General features: G+C 36.2%; 1 protein-coding gene across 1 annotated transcript in view; it reads right to left on the reverse strand.

The window, feature by feature from the left end:
* ATRNL1 (attractin like 1) overlaps nucleotides 1-14,565 on the reverse strand; it is a gene marked incomplete at both ends in the record, with an annotated part of 524,731 nt that overhangs the window by 319,938 nt on the left and 190,228 nt on the right. The window contains one exon of the mRNA XM_082310449.1: nucleotides 7,654-7,706. Coding sequence (XP_082166575.1) covers nucleotides 7,654-7,706 — 53 coding nt within the window. The remainder of the gene's footprint in view (nucleotides 1-7,653; nucleotides 7,707-14,565) is intronic.

Genomic DNA, 14,565 nt, shown 5'->3' on the forward strand with positions numbered 1-14,565 from the left:
TCTCATTTAAAAAACTGCTTTGTGTGTGGGCTAGAATCCCAAACAAAACAAAGTATTTCTTCTGAAAGAGTCCTCCAAGCCACTGAGTCTCTCTCACTCTTGCCTCATCAAGCTTTTCAAAATTTATACTTCTGTAAATAATCATAATTTATACCATTTTAAATTTTATACTAATTGGTATTTTACTGTAATGCTACATATTACATTTGCAAGATAAATAATAATATAAAAAATAACTATGGGACCTGTGGAACAGTCTATCAGGTGATGAAGGCCCCTAATACAGACCTATTTGCATACATTATAATGTATGTTTATCTGTTATTTTCTTCTCCTTAGGACTTAGAAAGCTAGCTTGTGCAGGGTAGCAGCCATCTTCTTTTGACTTAGGGTTTTATATCTAAATGGATAGTCACTAAAATGACTTTGTCTACTTTGGCAAAAGTTATTAAATAGTATCTGTAAGGGGATGCCAGTCAGTAAATTCACTGATATAGCAGCAAAAGCTATCAGAGAAAGCAAATAATCCTCATTTTCAAAAATAAAGTGTGGGGTTTTCAAACAAAGAAAATCCCCAATATTTAAAAAAAAAAAAAGTAAATACATATAAGGAAAGATTCTCCAATTCACATTAAAGTCTGGAAATGATTGGCAGAAAAACTGTTTCTTAGCCTGCCCAAAAAAGCTGCAAGCCAACCTAGCATTTGGCAAATGAATATGCAGAGCCTGGGGTCAGATCATAATAGTTTATCAGGACCTTCAGATTCTTGGTGTGGTCATTGTTTTAATTCTCTGGAAGGCGACAGTTTGTGTGGTTATTTTCACTCAGGGCAAAGACTCCGTTTGTCTGTTGCTCTTTATACATTCTGAGTTGGTAGGTTTGTTGAGGCTAATCTTTTCTCAAACCATCCTAGAATTGTCTGATTTAAACTATAATCTGTTCCACTAGACTTTAAACACAAAGAAGATTTCTTCTTAAATAGAATTTATTTGTATAAGCCCATATATTCAAAAGGCAATGTGAGTCATTATTGTTACTGTATTTATATATAATAAAAATTGTTTCAGTCTGTATCAAAGTCAATCAGTGTTAGATATAATTGGTGGAACTCCTTATTTTAAGTCAAGTATGATAGTTTTACAATTACAATATGTATTTAGTTTAAATTAATGCTGTCCCAAAAGGAAATATGAATTCTACAAATCAGTAGCAAAGCATCAAACTGCTGGTATACATCTCACAACTCAACTAAAATAAACATCTTTTCAATAGCTAAAATTTATTGTTATGCCCTTTAAGTTTCAACATAGTTTTTAAATATCTGGAAAATCTCTTTTAACAGTTTTATTAAAAGTGTTACTTGCTATTTACCTTCTAAAATACTCTCCTTGGAATGTTCTTGAGTTTAATTCTTCACTAAGTATAGCAAGTCTGCCACCTAGTGCTTTACTGTCACCTCTAGTACACGTTTTATTTGATAATTTTTATTTTCTTTTTTCTTTTGTAATAAAAGATGTCATGCTCTAAGTCCATGAACTTAGAATTTACTTCTTCCTTCCCAGCTCCCTGCCCAGATATCTTCAGAGTTTTCACTGAATGTACATGTCATGCTTCCTCACCAATTTTGGACATGAAAAGTATTATTCTTCATCTTTGTGATTTTATGGCTCAGAGTTTAGAATGGCATGGTAAAGCCATAAACCAACTATTCAGGTCACTCCCCAAAAAGTTGTTGCAAAATATGTAGTAGCTCACATACAATCACATATTTTTCCTGCGGTGTACTTTAAGTAGAAAAAATTCCAGCTAATAAAATTTATCCAAAGACAATTTAAAAAAAATAAAAATCTATGAATGTTATTTTCCTACCAGTCATTATGTTGCATTTTTTTAGCGGTAAACATCTGAAAACTCAGCAATGTTTTCTCTGGCTTTCTGTTTCCTCCCTCCATGCCCACAAGGTTGACTAGAAAAACTCAGTGGTGACAGTGCTCTGTAGTACACCTGACCCTTAAGGCTTCTGCAGACAGGCCTACCATTTTCCTTTCGGCATGCTTCATCCCCGAAGAACATTTGAAATAGTGGCTGTTGAGTCACTGTGTGAAGCCATCCACAAATGACATTTCATAAAACCTTGAGGTGAGAGAAAGATTAGAAAGAACTGTGGAAGGAAACACAATGAACCTAGGAAAACGGTTTAAATTTGTACATTCTTTCAGCCTCTTTTATGTACAGATATTCATGCTTCCTCTTTTTTAAAGGCTGTAAATCCAACAAATCTCCATCAGAGGCTTATGTTCTTGTGAAGATGTGGAATAAACGATCAATAAATTGTTTTTTTGTTTTAATTCTACAAAAAGCCATGAATCATTCAGCCCCACCCTGTTTTAATTCTCTTCGTAAGTGACCCATCCCTCCTGACCTCTATTTATTCCTGGATTCTCTAATCCTTCTCAAAGGTCACATTCTAATCTCTAACAAATTTAAAAGTGGGCCTGCTCTGCAGCACAGTAAACTCTATAGTGTTACCCTGGATACATAATGCACTTCTGAACGCAAAAGGCAAGCTTCCCCTGCTTTTTCTCTGAGTTCACAGATAGTCAAGGACCCATGAGACTGTAAGCCCAGGCCAAAGAGAAGCACCAGATTAATCAAAATTTTTAATTTATTGTAATTTTATTGAATTGTGACTACATTCTTGTTGTGCATTGCTGAGAAAATCTTCTTGAATGTATGAAAGTTTCACTCTCAAAGTGGGCTGCCCTGTAACCCACTACTGCTGCCTATTTTAAAACAGCAACCAATCTGCAGAACCAAACGGAGAAGCTACTTGTTCTGTCCCTTCACTGTTGATGGTAGTACCCAGAAATAATAAAAAATGCTTCTAAATATTTTGTAAAGGGTAAAAGGGAATAAGAGACTAAGGTATGTAAATCCACATACACCTTTTTTAACTACATTTTCTTAGCTGGCTACTAGACTGGTCTTAGCTAGGAATTCTCTTGGTGGGATAGGCAACTCCTGAGTGCTCAACTAGTGGAAATTCTAACAACTATGCAGGCAAAAAATACAATTTACACCCACACTACTGATTTGTTGTAAGCTTTTAGGCTTCTGTACATAGTAGTATTAGAATCTACCAGCTGTACTTTGTGTTTGGAATGTAGCATTGGAACCATGACACTTAAAAGTAACGTACATAAAACAGACATTTTGGAAAGTTTTTGACCGTAGAATATGGATATCTAAAAGAGGTTTATGAAGGAGAGTATCACATCCTTTCAAAACAAGGGATTGTTAGCAAGCCTATCATTCACCCTCTGTATAGTAACATATCATGAATTGTAAATTTAAACTCCCATTTTCTCTAGAACACTGGTTTGACTATTTATCTATTTATGATTTAAAGCTTTATGTCTGTATATAACCCAGGTCAAAATCACAGAGGTGGCATTTGTCCCAGTGATTCCTCCCAATCAGTCTAAAACTATCTGGTTTTGCTGCATGTTTCTTTGCACCCAGGAGCACTGATTCCAACAGCAATGTATTTCTAATGCTGATGTGCAAAGAACTAATCCAGCAATTTGGATGCATACTTTGCTATCTAGGTGTCACTGTTATACATCACGCTGGCTGAGATACCAAAGAACTATAACAACAACAAATACGAATGCATCATGACAAAATGTTATATTTATGGTTTGTGTACATGCATAAGTCAGCTGCACAACCATCTCTGGCCTCCACTCAGAATTCATTTATATGGATTGAATCAGCTTCCAATCATTCACAGAAAGATTGGCTTCTAACAGAAAGGCCTAGGGATACAGAGCCTCCCTACCAGAACCAGGAGCAGACTTATACTCAACCTACAAGAATATTTACACGGACAAACAAAGCTGTGGCTTTTAAATTCATGAAGCTTTCTTTTGCATTCATATTCTTCTCTTGATTATGTATAAGAAATCTTTGATAAGATTTCCTCCAATATTCCTAAACAATGGCATATTGAACACTTTTAGCTCAAGAAATCCTTCGTCTCATTAAATTCCTGACCTGCAAGTTGTTGGATGCAAAGAGAGAAATATCACTGTATGTTTGTCCATTTGCTATACTCTTCCCCTGGCATTCATATTCAGCCACTAATGACAACAGGGTACTAGAATAGATAGACCATCATCCAGCTGCTCATGCATTCTTACACATTCAATATTTTTCTCATTTTTGTATCTGTGAGGCTTGTTCTCATTCTTTTACTCTCAGAGAAGTTTGTTCTCTCTGTTGTGCTTTTTCAATCATACAGTGAAGTCATGAAGAATGAAATGAAAATAATTTTAATAGAAGCAACGGCCAATGATTTTCACACACTCTGGATAATACACTATTGTATTCCCTGTCTGTTTTGCATTTCCTACTCTACTTTTATTAAGTTTTGATAATTTAAAGTAGAAAAACCACTCATGTCCAGTGCTACCATGTTTTGAAATGTCATATTAGAATGAAATCTGATGTTTAATGAACTGCTCCTGTTATCTCTATGATTCAACGGCTTTCCTGCTATCTGTGTTTATTATCCTTTTGGCATAGTATCTGTATTGATTAAGGCCCTGCAATGTCTCAACTTGCTACTTCCCATATAAATCTCACTCTTTTTGATCATGCTAGATCTGTCTGTAATTTTCCTGTTTTCATTTGTGCTAAGATCACTTCTCCAATCACAACATTATCCACGTACAGCATTAATATTCTGCTTACTCTCTTGTATCACTACTAAAGGAAACAAATAAGGAAGAAACTAAACCAATGTGTGCTATCCCACTGGCTAACTCTATTAAGTTTAGAGTTTAGTTACTATCTTAAACAGTGTATTGATGTTAATACCAGTGCCTATATCAGCACTATTCTGTTCTCCCTCCCTAGGCCTGAGGATGGCAATGACAGACAAGAGGGAGGAGAGGACTAAGCAAGAACTAGGTAAGCTGGGCAGAGAGCTGAAAGAGATGAAAACAGCTGAAATAGGGCAGTGGGTATTCACAGTATCACAAGTTGCAGAAAGTTCCTCTAAGGCAACAAGCATTCTCAATCCGCATCCTGCTCTTAAAGAGAAATTGAGGTCATCCAATATCATACAAAAGTTAGCCATACACTCAGGATTGAATTCTAAGGTTTTGGCTTAGAAAAGCATTCCAAATTAAGGGCAGTATTTACACAAGTGAAAAAAAGATAAAATTTGAACACGTAAAACTGGTCATTTTGAAGATGGCTAAACTCAAGCATGTGACTAAAAGCTTTCCCGAAGAAGATCCCAACCATACAGCAAATTACAAGTTGTATTCCTATTTTCGCACCATTCACTGATTTTGATTCTAAGTGGTAGAAACAAATGTGCCTAGAATTTTTATTTCTCTTAAACTTATGCAGCTCATAAGTATATACAACTTGGTTTTCCTCAGTATTGTCCTCCCTCCTGAACAATAACTATTCCTGTGCTGCAAAAAATAAGAATACTCTTCACTTCAAGGAGAAGCAAAGCAGCAATATAAGTGTCTAAAGAGAAAGTTTCTTACAAAGTAGTGAAATAAGAACAGAAAAATGCCATCCAACTGTCTGTCTTGTACAAAAGCGAAACAGTTTCTTATACAAATTATAGTCCATGGTGAGGCCATATTTTAAAATACTTATACAGATAACAAATTGGAGCATCTCTTTATGACATATATGTATTTTAATACATGATTTAGCAGGTAATGGGCGGTGCTGATAAGCAATTGTCGTTGAAATCTTAGGTCAGTCACTTATCCACAAATTATTTCCCATTATGATGCATCAGGCACTAAACGCAAGAAATACAGAATTCCATTATTTTAAATTAGCACAGGCTCCTTATTACCTTCAGATAAAATAACTCTGAAAATCGTTTGTATATAATATTTTAAATGACTGAAAGTACTAAAAGAAGATTTATCATTCAGAACAACAAGATCTTTAAAATATTTTGAAATCTGACAGAAGACAAATAATAGTAGTGAGTTAAAGGTGAAAGGGTATCTTGAATATAGTGCAATTTGTCTCAAACATGATTTATAGACCCAACCTGCAACATGATAGCAAAAAAATAAGTTTTTTCACGCAGGTGCCTGAGGTCTACAAATCTCATTACTGTCATTTCTTTCCCATCTCTTAAATTTAATAACGTTTATTTTTAAAGGACAAAACAAATGTCGATACACATATCCAAAATAGCCTATATAGCACTCTCGTCATAGTATGAACTTCTCATGTACTCATTATCTAGCTTTACATCTACAAAGTTTATAAAATTCATAGATGCAAAAATTCATTCTTCTAAATACTGAAATTTCTGTTTTGAAATAAGAAAAATTTCTTATGCAACAAACAACAAACTGAATTGCATTTATTTGATATCTTTAGAACACAGTTTTAAGGAGTATTTTCAACTTGGTCTACTTTATGTAAACTGTCAACAATATCTTCAAACAACAGTATTTAAAAATTATCTTCCAGTTCAAAGTATTGCATTTCAACTTAACTTGTGTGTGAGAAAAAAAAGAACAAAAGCAACCCACGGCAAATTTCTTTAATACCTGGCAAGAGAAATAAATGTTTTAGGCCTCGGGATATGTCAGCATCTGTAATATAGTATGTGTCAATTTTGTTCTGTAAAACGTACCTTGCAGATGCAAACCATTTAAGGTAGGAAAGAAACATCAGTAAAGAAAAGAAACATTCATTTATTAGGTAAATGATGCCTTAAAGAGATTCTAAAACAAAGCTTTTGTGTACATTCTGAAATGAAATGCTAAAAAACAAGGCCAAAGATCAGAATGGATGCTATCAATATATTCAGAGATATGTCTTCATGTAAGTGTAAGTTTGAAGTTAGGGATGGTGTTAGGAAACAATAGACAAATGGATCCAATTGTCTGACATTGAGTAGGTATGCACAAAAGTCGCAAAAGGTAAAGCAGTGCTCTCCAACACCACTTACGTTTTTATGATGATTAAAATTACTGTTTAACATCTATATTGGCACAGCAATAATTGGCACAACTCACTAAGGGATTTCTGCGCATGGGTAATAAGCATTCCCATCCCTTCAGGTCTTTCACTATGACTATCAGAAATGTAATGCTTTAAAGTAAACGTGCCAGAGGCACCTTTTCTACAACAGTAAGAACATGGAGACAAGACACAGTATCATTTTACGATACGCTGGAGAGCAGCTGCGTATCATGTCCCTGGGAGGCAGGCTGGCTAAACTATTCAGTGTCCCAAGGAAATACTGCTGTCTAGCCTATTTGCATTTCCCCACCACAAACCCTGTCTTTTAAACAATGACACAATTACTTCCTTTCATTCACATATGTTGAGGTACAGAGAATAACCCAACGGCTTGGTCAGTCCCTCTCACCTAGGCATAAGGAAACAACTTTTAGTAGATTTTAATTTGCATTCTTGTGGACGAAGTAACAGAGAAGCCCAGTGGGGCATTTTATTTTTCAGTCAAAATATCAACATGCCCAACTTCAGAAAATCTTAAGAAAAATATTTTGTTTTTCCAAGGAAATGAAATTATCACGTAATATGTAAACAGCATTTAAGTACTGAACATTAAAAATATAAGTACTCACAGTAGCACGTTCCCCTAAGTGGATTTCCAAGATACCTATTTTCAGAGTCACAGCTGCAGGGGGAAAAAGAGACAAAACCAAACATTCCCATTAAACACACTATAGTTTTAATACAAATGCAGCTAGAACATTTATTCCAAATAGCATGAGTTTCATTACTAGTAGCACAAATACATGAAAATAAAATGTATTGGATACAGTTCTTAATTAGGGTGTGCTACTTGCCGGAGGCACCTCTCCTTATAAAAGAAACCCAGAGTGACTAGGCTTTTGAATAAGGCACTTCAGTCATGTGCTTAAAGTCAGTGCCTATTGTAGGACTTACCACAGGTGGTATGTCTCCACTAATGAAGAAGAGAGAGGCAGGCAGGGAGGCCGAGCACTGGATCTCTAATTATCCATGCTGCTTCAGTGATAGCATGAAGCTAAAACTCCCTTGGCTGGTTTTGATCCCTCCAGTGGCCCTCTCCAAGACAACAGCTGAGCATCGATCAGGGGGATCGTTCACTACAGAAAATGTTCCTAAATATGTCCTCCTCTTAACACACACAGTCCTGAAACACTACCAGACCAGGCTTTGCACCCTCAGACACTTTCCACACCTCGTCATGCCATCCCTTCAAGGATGGAACATACTCTCTCCATTTCCAACCACACAAACACCACACTGGTGGGCTGCAATAACTCTTTCATATTATTTCCAACTCTTTCAATGAAAAAACAATGAAAAAAACCCAAACCCATACAATGTACTGATGCTGCTGACAAGACATGCACATGATAAGAGCTGGAGAAGTATCTTTCTTATTGATAAGATGTGCAGTTATTTTCAGAGACACGAAATATCCTACAGAATTTCACAGTGATCAAATGGAGTTACGTAACTTTTCTCTAAAAACACCAAGCACCTTAACAGACAATGATTATCCTGCGTTTAGTTTTCTTGGCTATTCCACGGAAGTCTCCAGCAAGATTATAATTTTCTATTAAATACACAGAATGATTCATAAAACAAAGAGAAAGGTTATTGCTGCCTATTAAATTCCATATAAATATTTTCCCAGAGGAAACCTGGATTATTTAATAGCTTGGACTACCTTTTCATTACTTTTTTCTAAGAAAGTTAAATTGCAAGGAAATTTTTTGTGTTATTTTATTTATGAGCAATATTAAAAAACTTTCTAACTTGGATGCCATATCATTTAACAAGTGGCAGACTGTAGAATAGTGTTTGTATTTCTGTTGATCTCTTCATTAGTTTCCAAATGGTGATTCTTAACATGTTCATTTTTATTAAAAAGTAGGCAGAAAATCTCTATGACTCTTTGTTACAATATCATAAAGAAAATAATCAACAGTAGCATTAAAATGGAAAAAGCAGAAAAACAGATGTGCTGGACTCTGCCCTTGCCCACTCCTGGTCTCATTTCAGTGTGAGAGCTCTTTGCAGGGTCAACTATACAGAAATCCAACATATTTTTTATATAGAAAAACTTTTGCTTAAACTACAAGAAACCAAAAAAACATATGCTTCAACTCTAACTGCAGCACACAATTTGAGGTCACACAGACACTCTGGCCCTACAGTCCTTTCCACAGAATTTAGAAGAGGAATTGATGCTGAAGTCTCTCTTTTGTATGTACTTATAAAGGAAAGGAGAAAATAATATCAAGGAATAATACTGGTCTGCCTGACACACTTTTTTTCTAAACATCACAAAACACTGTCTAAATTCGTCAAAGAACAGCTTACTACTTAAACAGATTAGACTTGTAAAAATAGACGCATGTGTCTGAAAGTGTCTTTACATTGGCAATTTGAAAGAGAGCTAAGGGAAAAGGATAATTTTTGAATGAAGAGTTTAAAAGAATTTCCTTTTCGTGTATGTAAGATCGTCACATAAATGAGACAGTATATCATGCAACAAATTATAATAACATGACAGAGATTATTGTAAGGGAATTTTTTTTTTTCTCCTGAATTGTTTCAAAGGCAAAGTAGAATATTAAATACAGGCAGTATTCACAATATGCTGGGGTTTTATACCAGAACACGCAAATATATTTTATATAAATAACTGTGTATTCAGAGTCTTGTCTGAGAAAAGACAAGAAACTTTCTCAGAAGGCAAGAAACTTACTCCGCTGCTCACTGATAATGGCACTGATTTACGTACGACATGGAAGAGCAATGTCTGAGCACCAGTAACAATAACCTGTATAACTTTCCATCAGGACAGACTACACAAATTCTGCTGTGAACTCTTGCCAGCCACAGCGCTCAACTGTGGTGATTTGACCCAGGGTCTAAAAGAAGCTTAGTTTGCTCCTGGCACAAAACAGAACTTTTTTTTTTTTTTTTTTTTTTTTTTTTTTTAAATCTTGGAAATCTTTATGAAAAGGAAAGCTGTTTCCATACAGCTTCCCTTCTCCATTCAGCTACCCTTCTCATCAGATGAAACTATCTCCTGTGGATCAATAATGACCAGAATCCAAGGATTTGAAGCATCACGTATACCTTTCTGGTATTTGTATTTCTATTTATATTACAGAAAAAACACAAGAATACGTAAAATCAAAATATCTATAAAATCCATCTAATGCACCACAGGTCTCACTACTTAAAAGAACACACAAAAGAATGCTTAATATGAAAATTATTAGGTACGGAATATTTTGCAATATACAAGTATTCGTAAGTATTCATTCAAATCCAAATAATTACTAATTCCCTGACAATTATAGAAGTGACCTTCAAGAATCTTGAAGAGAAAATGGCAATGCAATTTTACAGCCAGCCGTTTCAGTTGTTTCAGCATAATGCATGATGAAATGATAAAATATGCATAATAAAAAAAGAACAGTGAATTACACTACAGCAAAGTATTTTGATGTATTATCATATATATTATATTTCTGTACTGGGAGCCTCACAGAAGACATTGTACTCAAGGAGCTAGTGATCTTGGGCAAGGCATGTCTGATCCCCTGGTCCCTGTTTGTCAGGCTTGAGAAGCCCGTCTGTGAGCACAGGTAGCCACTGGAAGGAAAGGTGCTGGAAGGCCCCGTGCCAGCCTGTGCTGTGCGCTGGTGGGTGTTATCAAAGAGAACCTTCCACCTTGTCAGGAGGAGATACATGGTTTTGTTTTTACACAAGATAAAAGGCACCACGGTCTGGGAGGGAGGAGGAAGCTCTCCATGGGTGGGATCTGTGCAGCACACTGGGGGAAATCCATGCTGGGTCCATCCAGTGCTGCATGCGCTGAAGGGGCGTAAGCCTTACCTGCTATCTGTATTCCTCTTCTTATCCCATCTCATTGAAACAGCTAGCTTATTACATCATTTGTTGCCAGGCCTTATTGAGATACAGAAAGAACCCTGCACCGCCTCTCTCGCTTCCTCCTCTGTCCCCTGGTGCCGAACTTTCATAATGTGCATTAGGAATAGCATGAGGTGGAGTTCTTACTAGTCAGGGAAGCCTGCTTTAATTCAAATGAAAGATACTATTTAAACACTTAGTTTTCAGCAGAGCACAAAGATGAAACTAATAGGATTAGGAATACATCTAAAATCTAAATTTAGTTTTGTCTTTTAATCTTATCCTATTTCATTATGCATATGTATTGCTCTGCATTAGTCACTAATTATAGTTCCAATTACAAAATTTCCTATTCACTGAATTATTTCCTTATGAGCTTTACTCATTGTAGTAATTTTTGTACCTTTTCCAAAAGCCAGCACACATTTGACCATATGTGAAGCATAATATATGCCTCGTATCTGTGAAATGGGAGCTACACTCGTTATTTTACGTGCCATAGGGCTATGATCATTTGCTTTAAGTGGTAATAATGAATGAGCAGTTCCACTCTGGCATGCCTCCAAAGACACAGCTCCCATTTACAAGGACAAATGGAGGAAGGCTCCTACCAGGTTACATACAAGTTCTACGGTTTGTTCCAATACAAAAGTATTCAATTCATCAAGCTCACTGACCTTCTGATGGCCTGCTATTAGCAGTTATTCCCCAACCTCTCCCTCAATTATCCTTTCAAAACTGAACCATTTTCTTTTACTTTCTTTTTTCTCCCCTTACTTCCTGGGAGTTCAAAATAAAAGTTATGGACAAATGCATTAAAAAAAAATAACTTTTCCCATGTTTATGACCAAGTGGATGATAAGTTCTGTCTTTCTCTTTAAACACCATAAACATATCCAAGAGTACATGTCTACATTAATATTCACAGATTTGGGGTTTTTTGTTTTAATGAATGAAAGGCTTTTTTGTCAGACTGAGAGTTTACAAATGACCCTCGGTTGAAGCTTAGCAATTTATATGATCTTGTGCACTATATCCACATCTTCCAACCTTAAGAAAGCTAAGGAAGTGGCAGTAGAGGAATATATATATCTAATTTTATTGTCTTTACTGGTATCTCCCTTAAGGAAGGATATACCTTCAAGCTTCTCATCTAAAGAAAACTGTCAGAATATAACACCAACCTAGATCTACAGTTTTCTAGACTAGTGATTTGATCGAGGAGAAAGCTTCTTATAACAGTTCACCCAACCTTTGATAATGAAGGCAGGATTTTCTGCAGTTCTGCTGCCACCACTAATTGGTAAAGCTTTCCTTTCAATTAAAAGTGAGGCAATAAAAGAGGAACAGGGGAAGAGTAACCTAAGTAGGGCTGGTCTTTCCTCTAGCTGAGTTTGTTTCTAATGTCAGACTCTCAGGGAAGACAAAAATGCATGTCAGACTACTCTAAAAGACAATATTCTTTTATTCAACTGATTCCCTGCTGAGGCAGTTGTATCTTGTTCTGGCCTAGGCGCAGGCTTGTCAACTATACTGAGTAGGTATTTATGACCCCTACCTCATATTTTGACCTTGCAAATTAACACAGGCCACTTCCACAGAGTCTGGGGAAAAGTGGTCCTCTTTCTGATCTACAGCTGGTCATAGACAGGTCTGGGATTTTGCCTCGGTTCTTAGCATTGCATCTAAGAGGTTCCTGAAAAATAAAGACTAATGGACTTAGCAGATTATTGCTGGGCCCTGACTGGTGGATTGCCCCAGCTTTTAGATGAGTTAAGAATATCGTCTAGGACTACTGTTCAACTTCTGCTCAACTCTGTTCTAGTCTTTCCTTCTCATTCTGTGCCCTATCTAGTGGTCTTGCTCCTGCTGTCTTTCACCATGCCTTCCTGCTTCTGATCAACTTGTCCCTGTTGCCCATCTTGCACAACAGGCTTCTGTTTTCATTCTACTTTCCTGGTACCACAGTGGTATGATGCTATGGGGTTTTTGAATAGTGGGATACTGTTTAACACAACATATTTTGGTTACTCGGGACACCTCGTAACCCAAGTTCAAACAGTGTTTGTAAAGCTAAACTTAAGTCTTCTCTAGTCACATGGTTAGGCCTGTGGCATCATAAGTGGACTATGAAGCATTACTACATACTACTATATATTACTACATCCTCAGCATTAAAAATATGCCCATGGTCCTCTGACTGCAGCTTTTGCGGACACTTATGAGATAGCTGATGAACCTTTAGTAATAACAATGTAGTAACACAGAGCTCACCCCAGATTCACACGCAGGTATTTACCCTGCTTGTTGGTTACCCCTTCTTTAAAGTCATGCAAGACTTCCTATTCTAAATACTTTCCAGCAATGAGAAAATTAGGTGAGGTATATGATTAACTATAGTCAATAACCATAATTGGCTGTAATTCATAACAATTTGGAAGTGATGCCATAGAAACTCGAGATTTTCAGCTCAGGAGTGGTAACTTGTGGATGAAAGCACCAACCTCAGCTGTTCTTGGGTTATTAACTGGTCCAGAACAGTGACTGACTGATACCTGGAACCCCAATTCACACTAGTACACGGATGCAAGAAAACAAAAATCGCCACATCTTGACTTAGGCCCGCTTGGTTTCAATACCTTTTACACAGAACTGCCAAAGAACAGACACATCTTTTAACCATCAACAACAGTTAAACAGAAATGGTCAATAGCAATGAAAGTGAGTGACCTCACAACCAGCAAAGTTATGCTACACCAGCCTGTCTCGTGTATTGGGAGTTCGCGTATGTTTAAAAGATTCAGAAGCAGCATCGTTCTTCCGCAGAAGTGCCATTCAGATGAGATAATTGAGCTCGGATGATATATTTAATGAAAAATAGGTATTGTCAGCAAAGTTAAAGAGTGCTTTGTGATTTTCAGAGAATAGGTTTAATTGCTAACTATTATTGTATTTTCATCCTGCTACTATAATCTATATTTTGCTGCTGTGAAATACACAAACTAATAATCTATAAATGCAAATATATCCCTCTTATAGTTAAGGGTCTGCTTCTTGACTGTATTGACATTGCACTATGTTGTCCCAATGTTCTCCATTAATACTGAAATATCTGAATAGTTCTCTCAATTTTTTTGAGCTACAATAAAGCACATTTGGTTCTAATGTAAAAATTGGAAACTTTCACTTCTCTCAGTGCGAAGATCCTTCCAGTCATGAGCAACCTTTCTGCTTTAGATATAAAGATTTTTCAGCCTACCTCTTAAGATAATGGTAACTAAAAGGGTAAAAGGTACTGGGATTTATGTTTCCAGTTAGGACTTTTTAATAATGTGGGGAAATGATTTATTTGTTTCTTCTTGTAAGTGCACATAATGGTGTTTTGAGACAATGTTTTTTCTGCAGATTAATTTGTCTCCTCTTCATGTAATTCAAGAAAAAGGCCTAGGCCAGCAATACTTTCTTCTTTTTTTTTTTTTTTTTTAATCTAGGCTGATCTCATCAAAAGAAAAACTAAAACATTCTAGCTTCATAAGCAAATTTTCCATTTTCAGATTTCCGTCATGCTATTCAAATCCTTCTTCCCTGCAAGA

The sequence above is a fragment of the Platalea leucorodia genome, assembly GCF_965183815.1.
Source record: "Platalea leucorodia genome assembly, chromosome: 4".
NCBI classification, from domain to species: Eukaryota; Metazoa; Chordata; class Aves; order Pelecaniformes; family Threskiornithidae; genus Platalea; species Platalea leucorodia.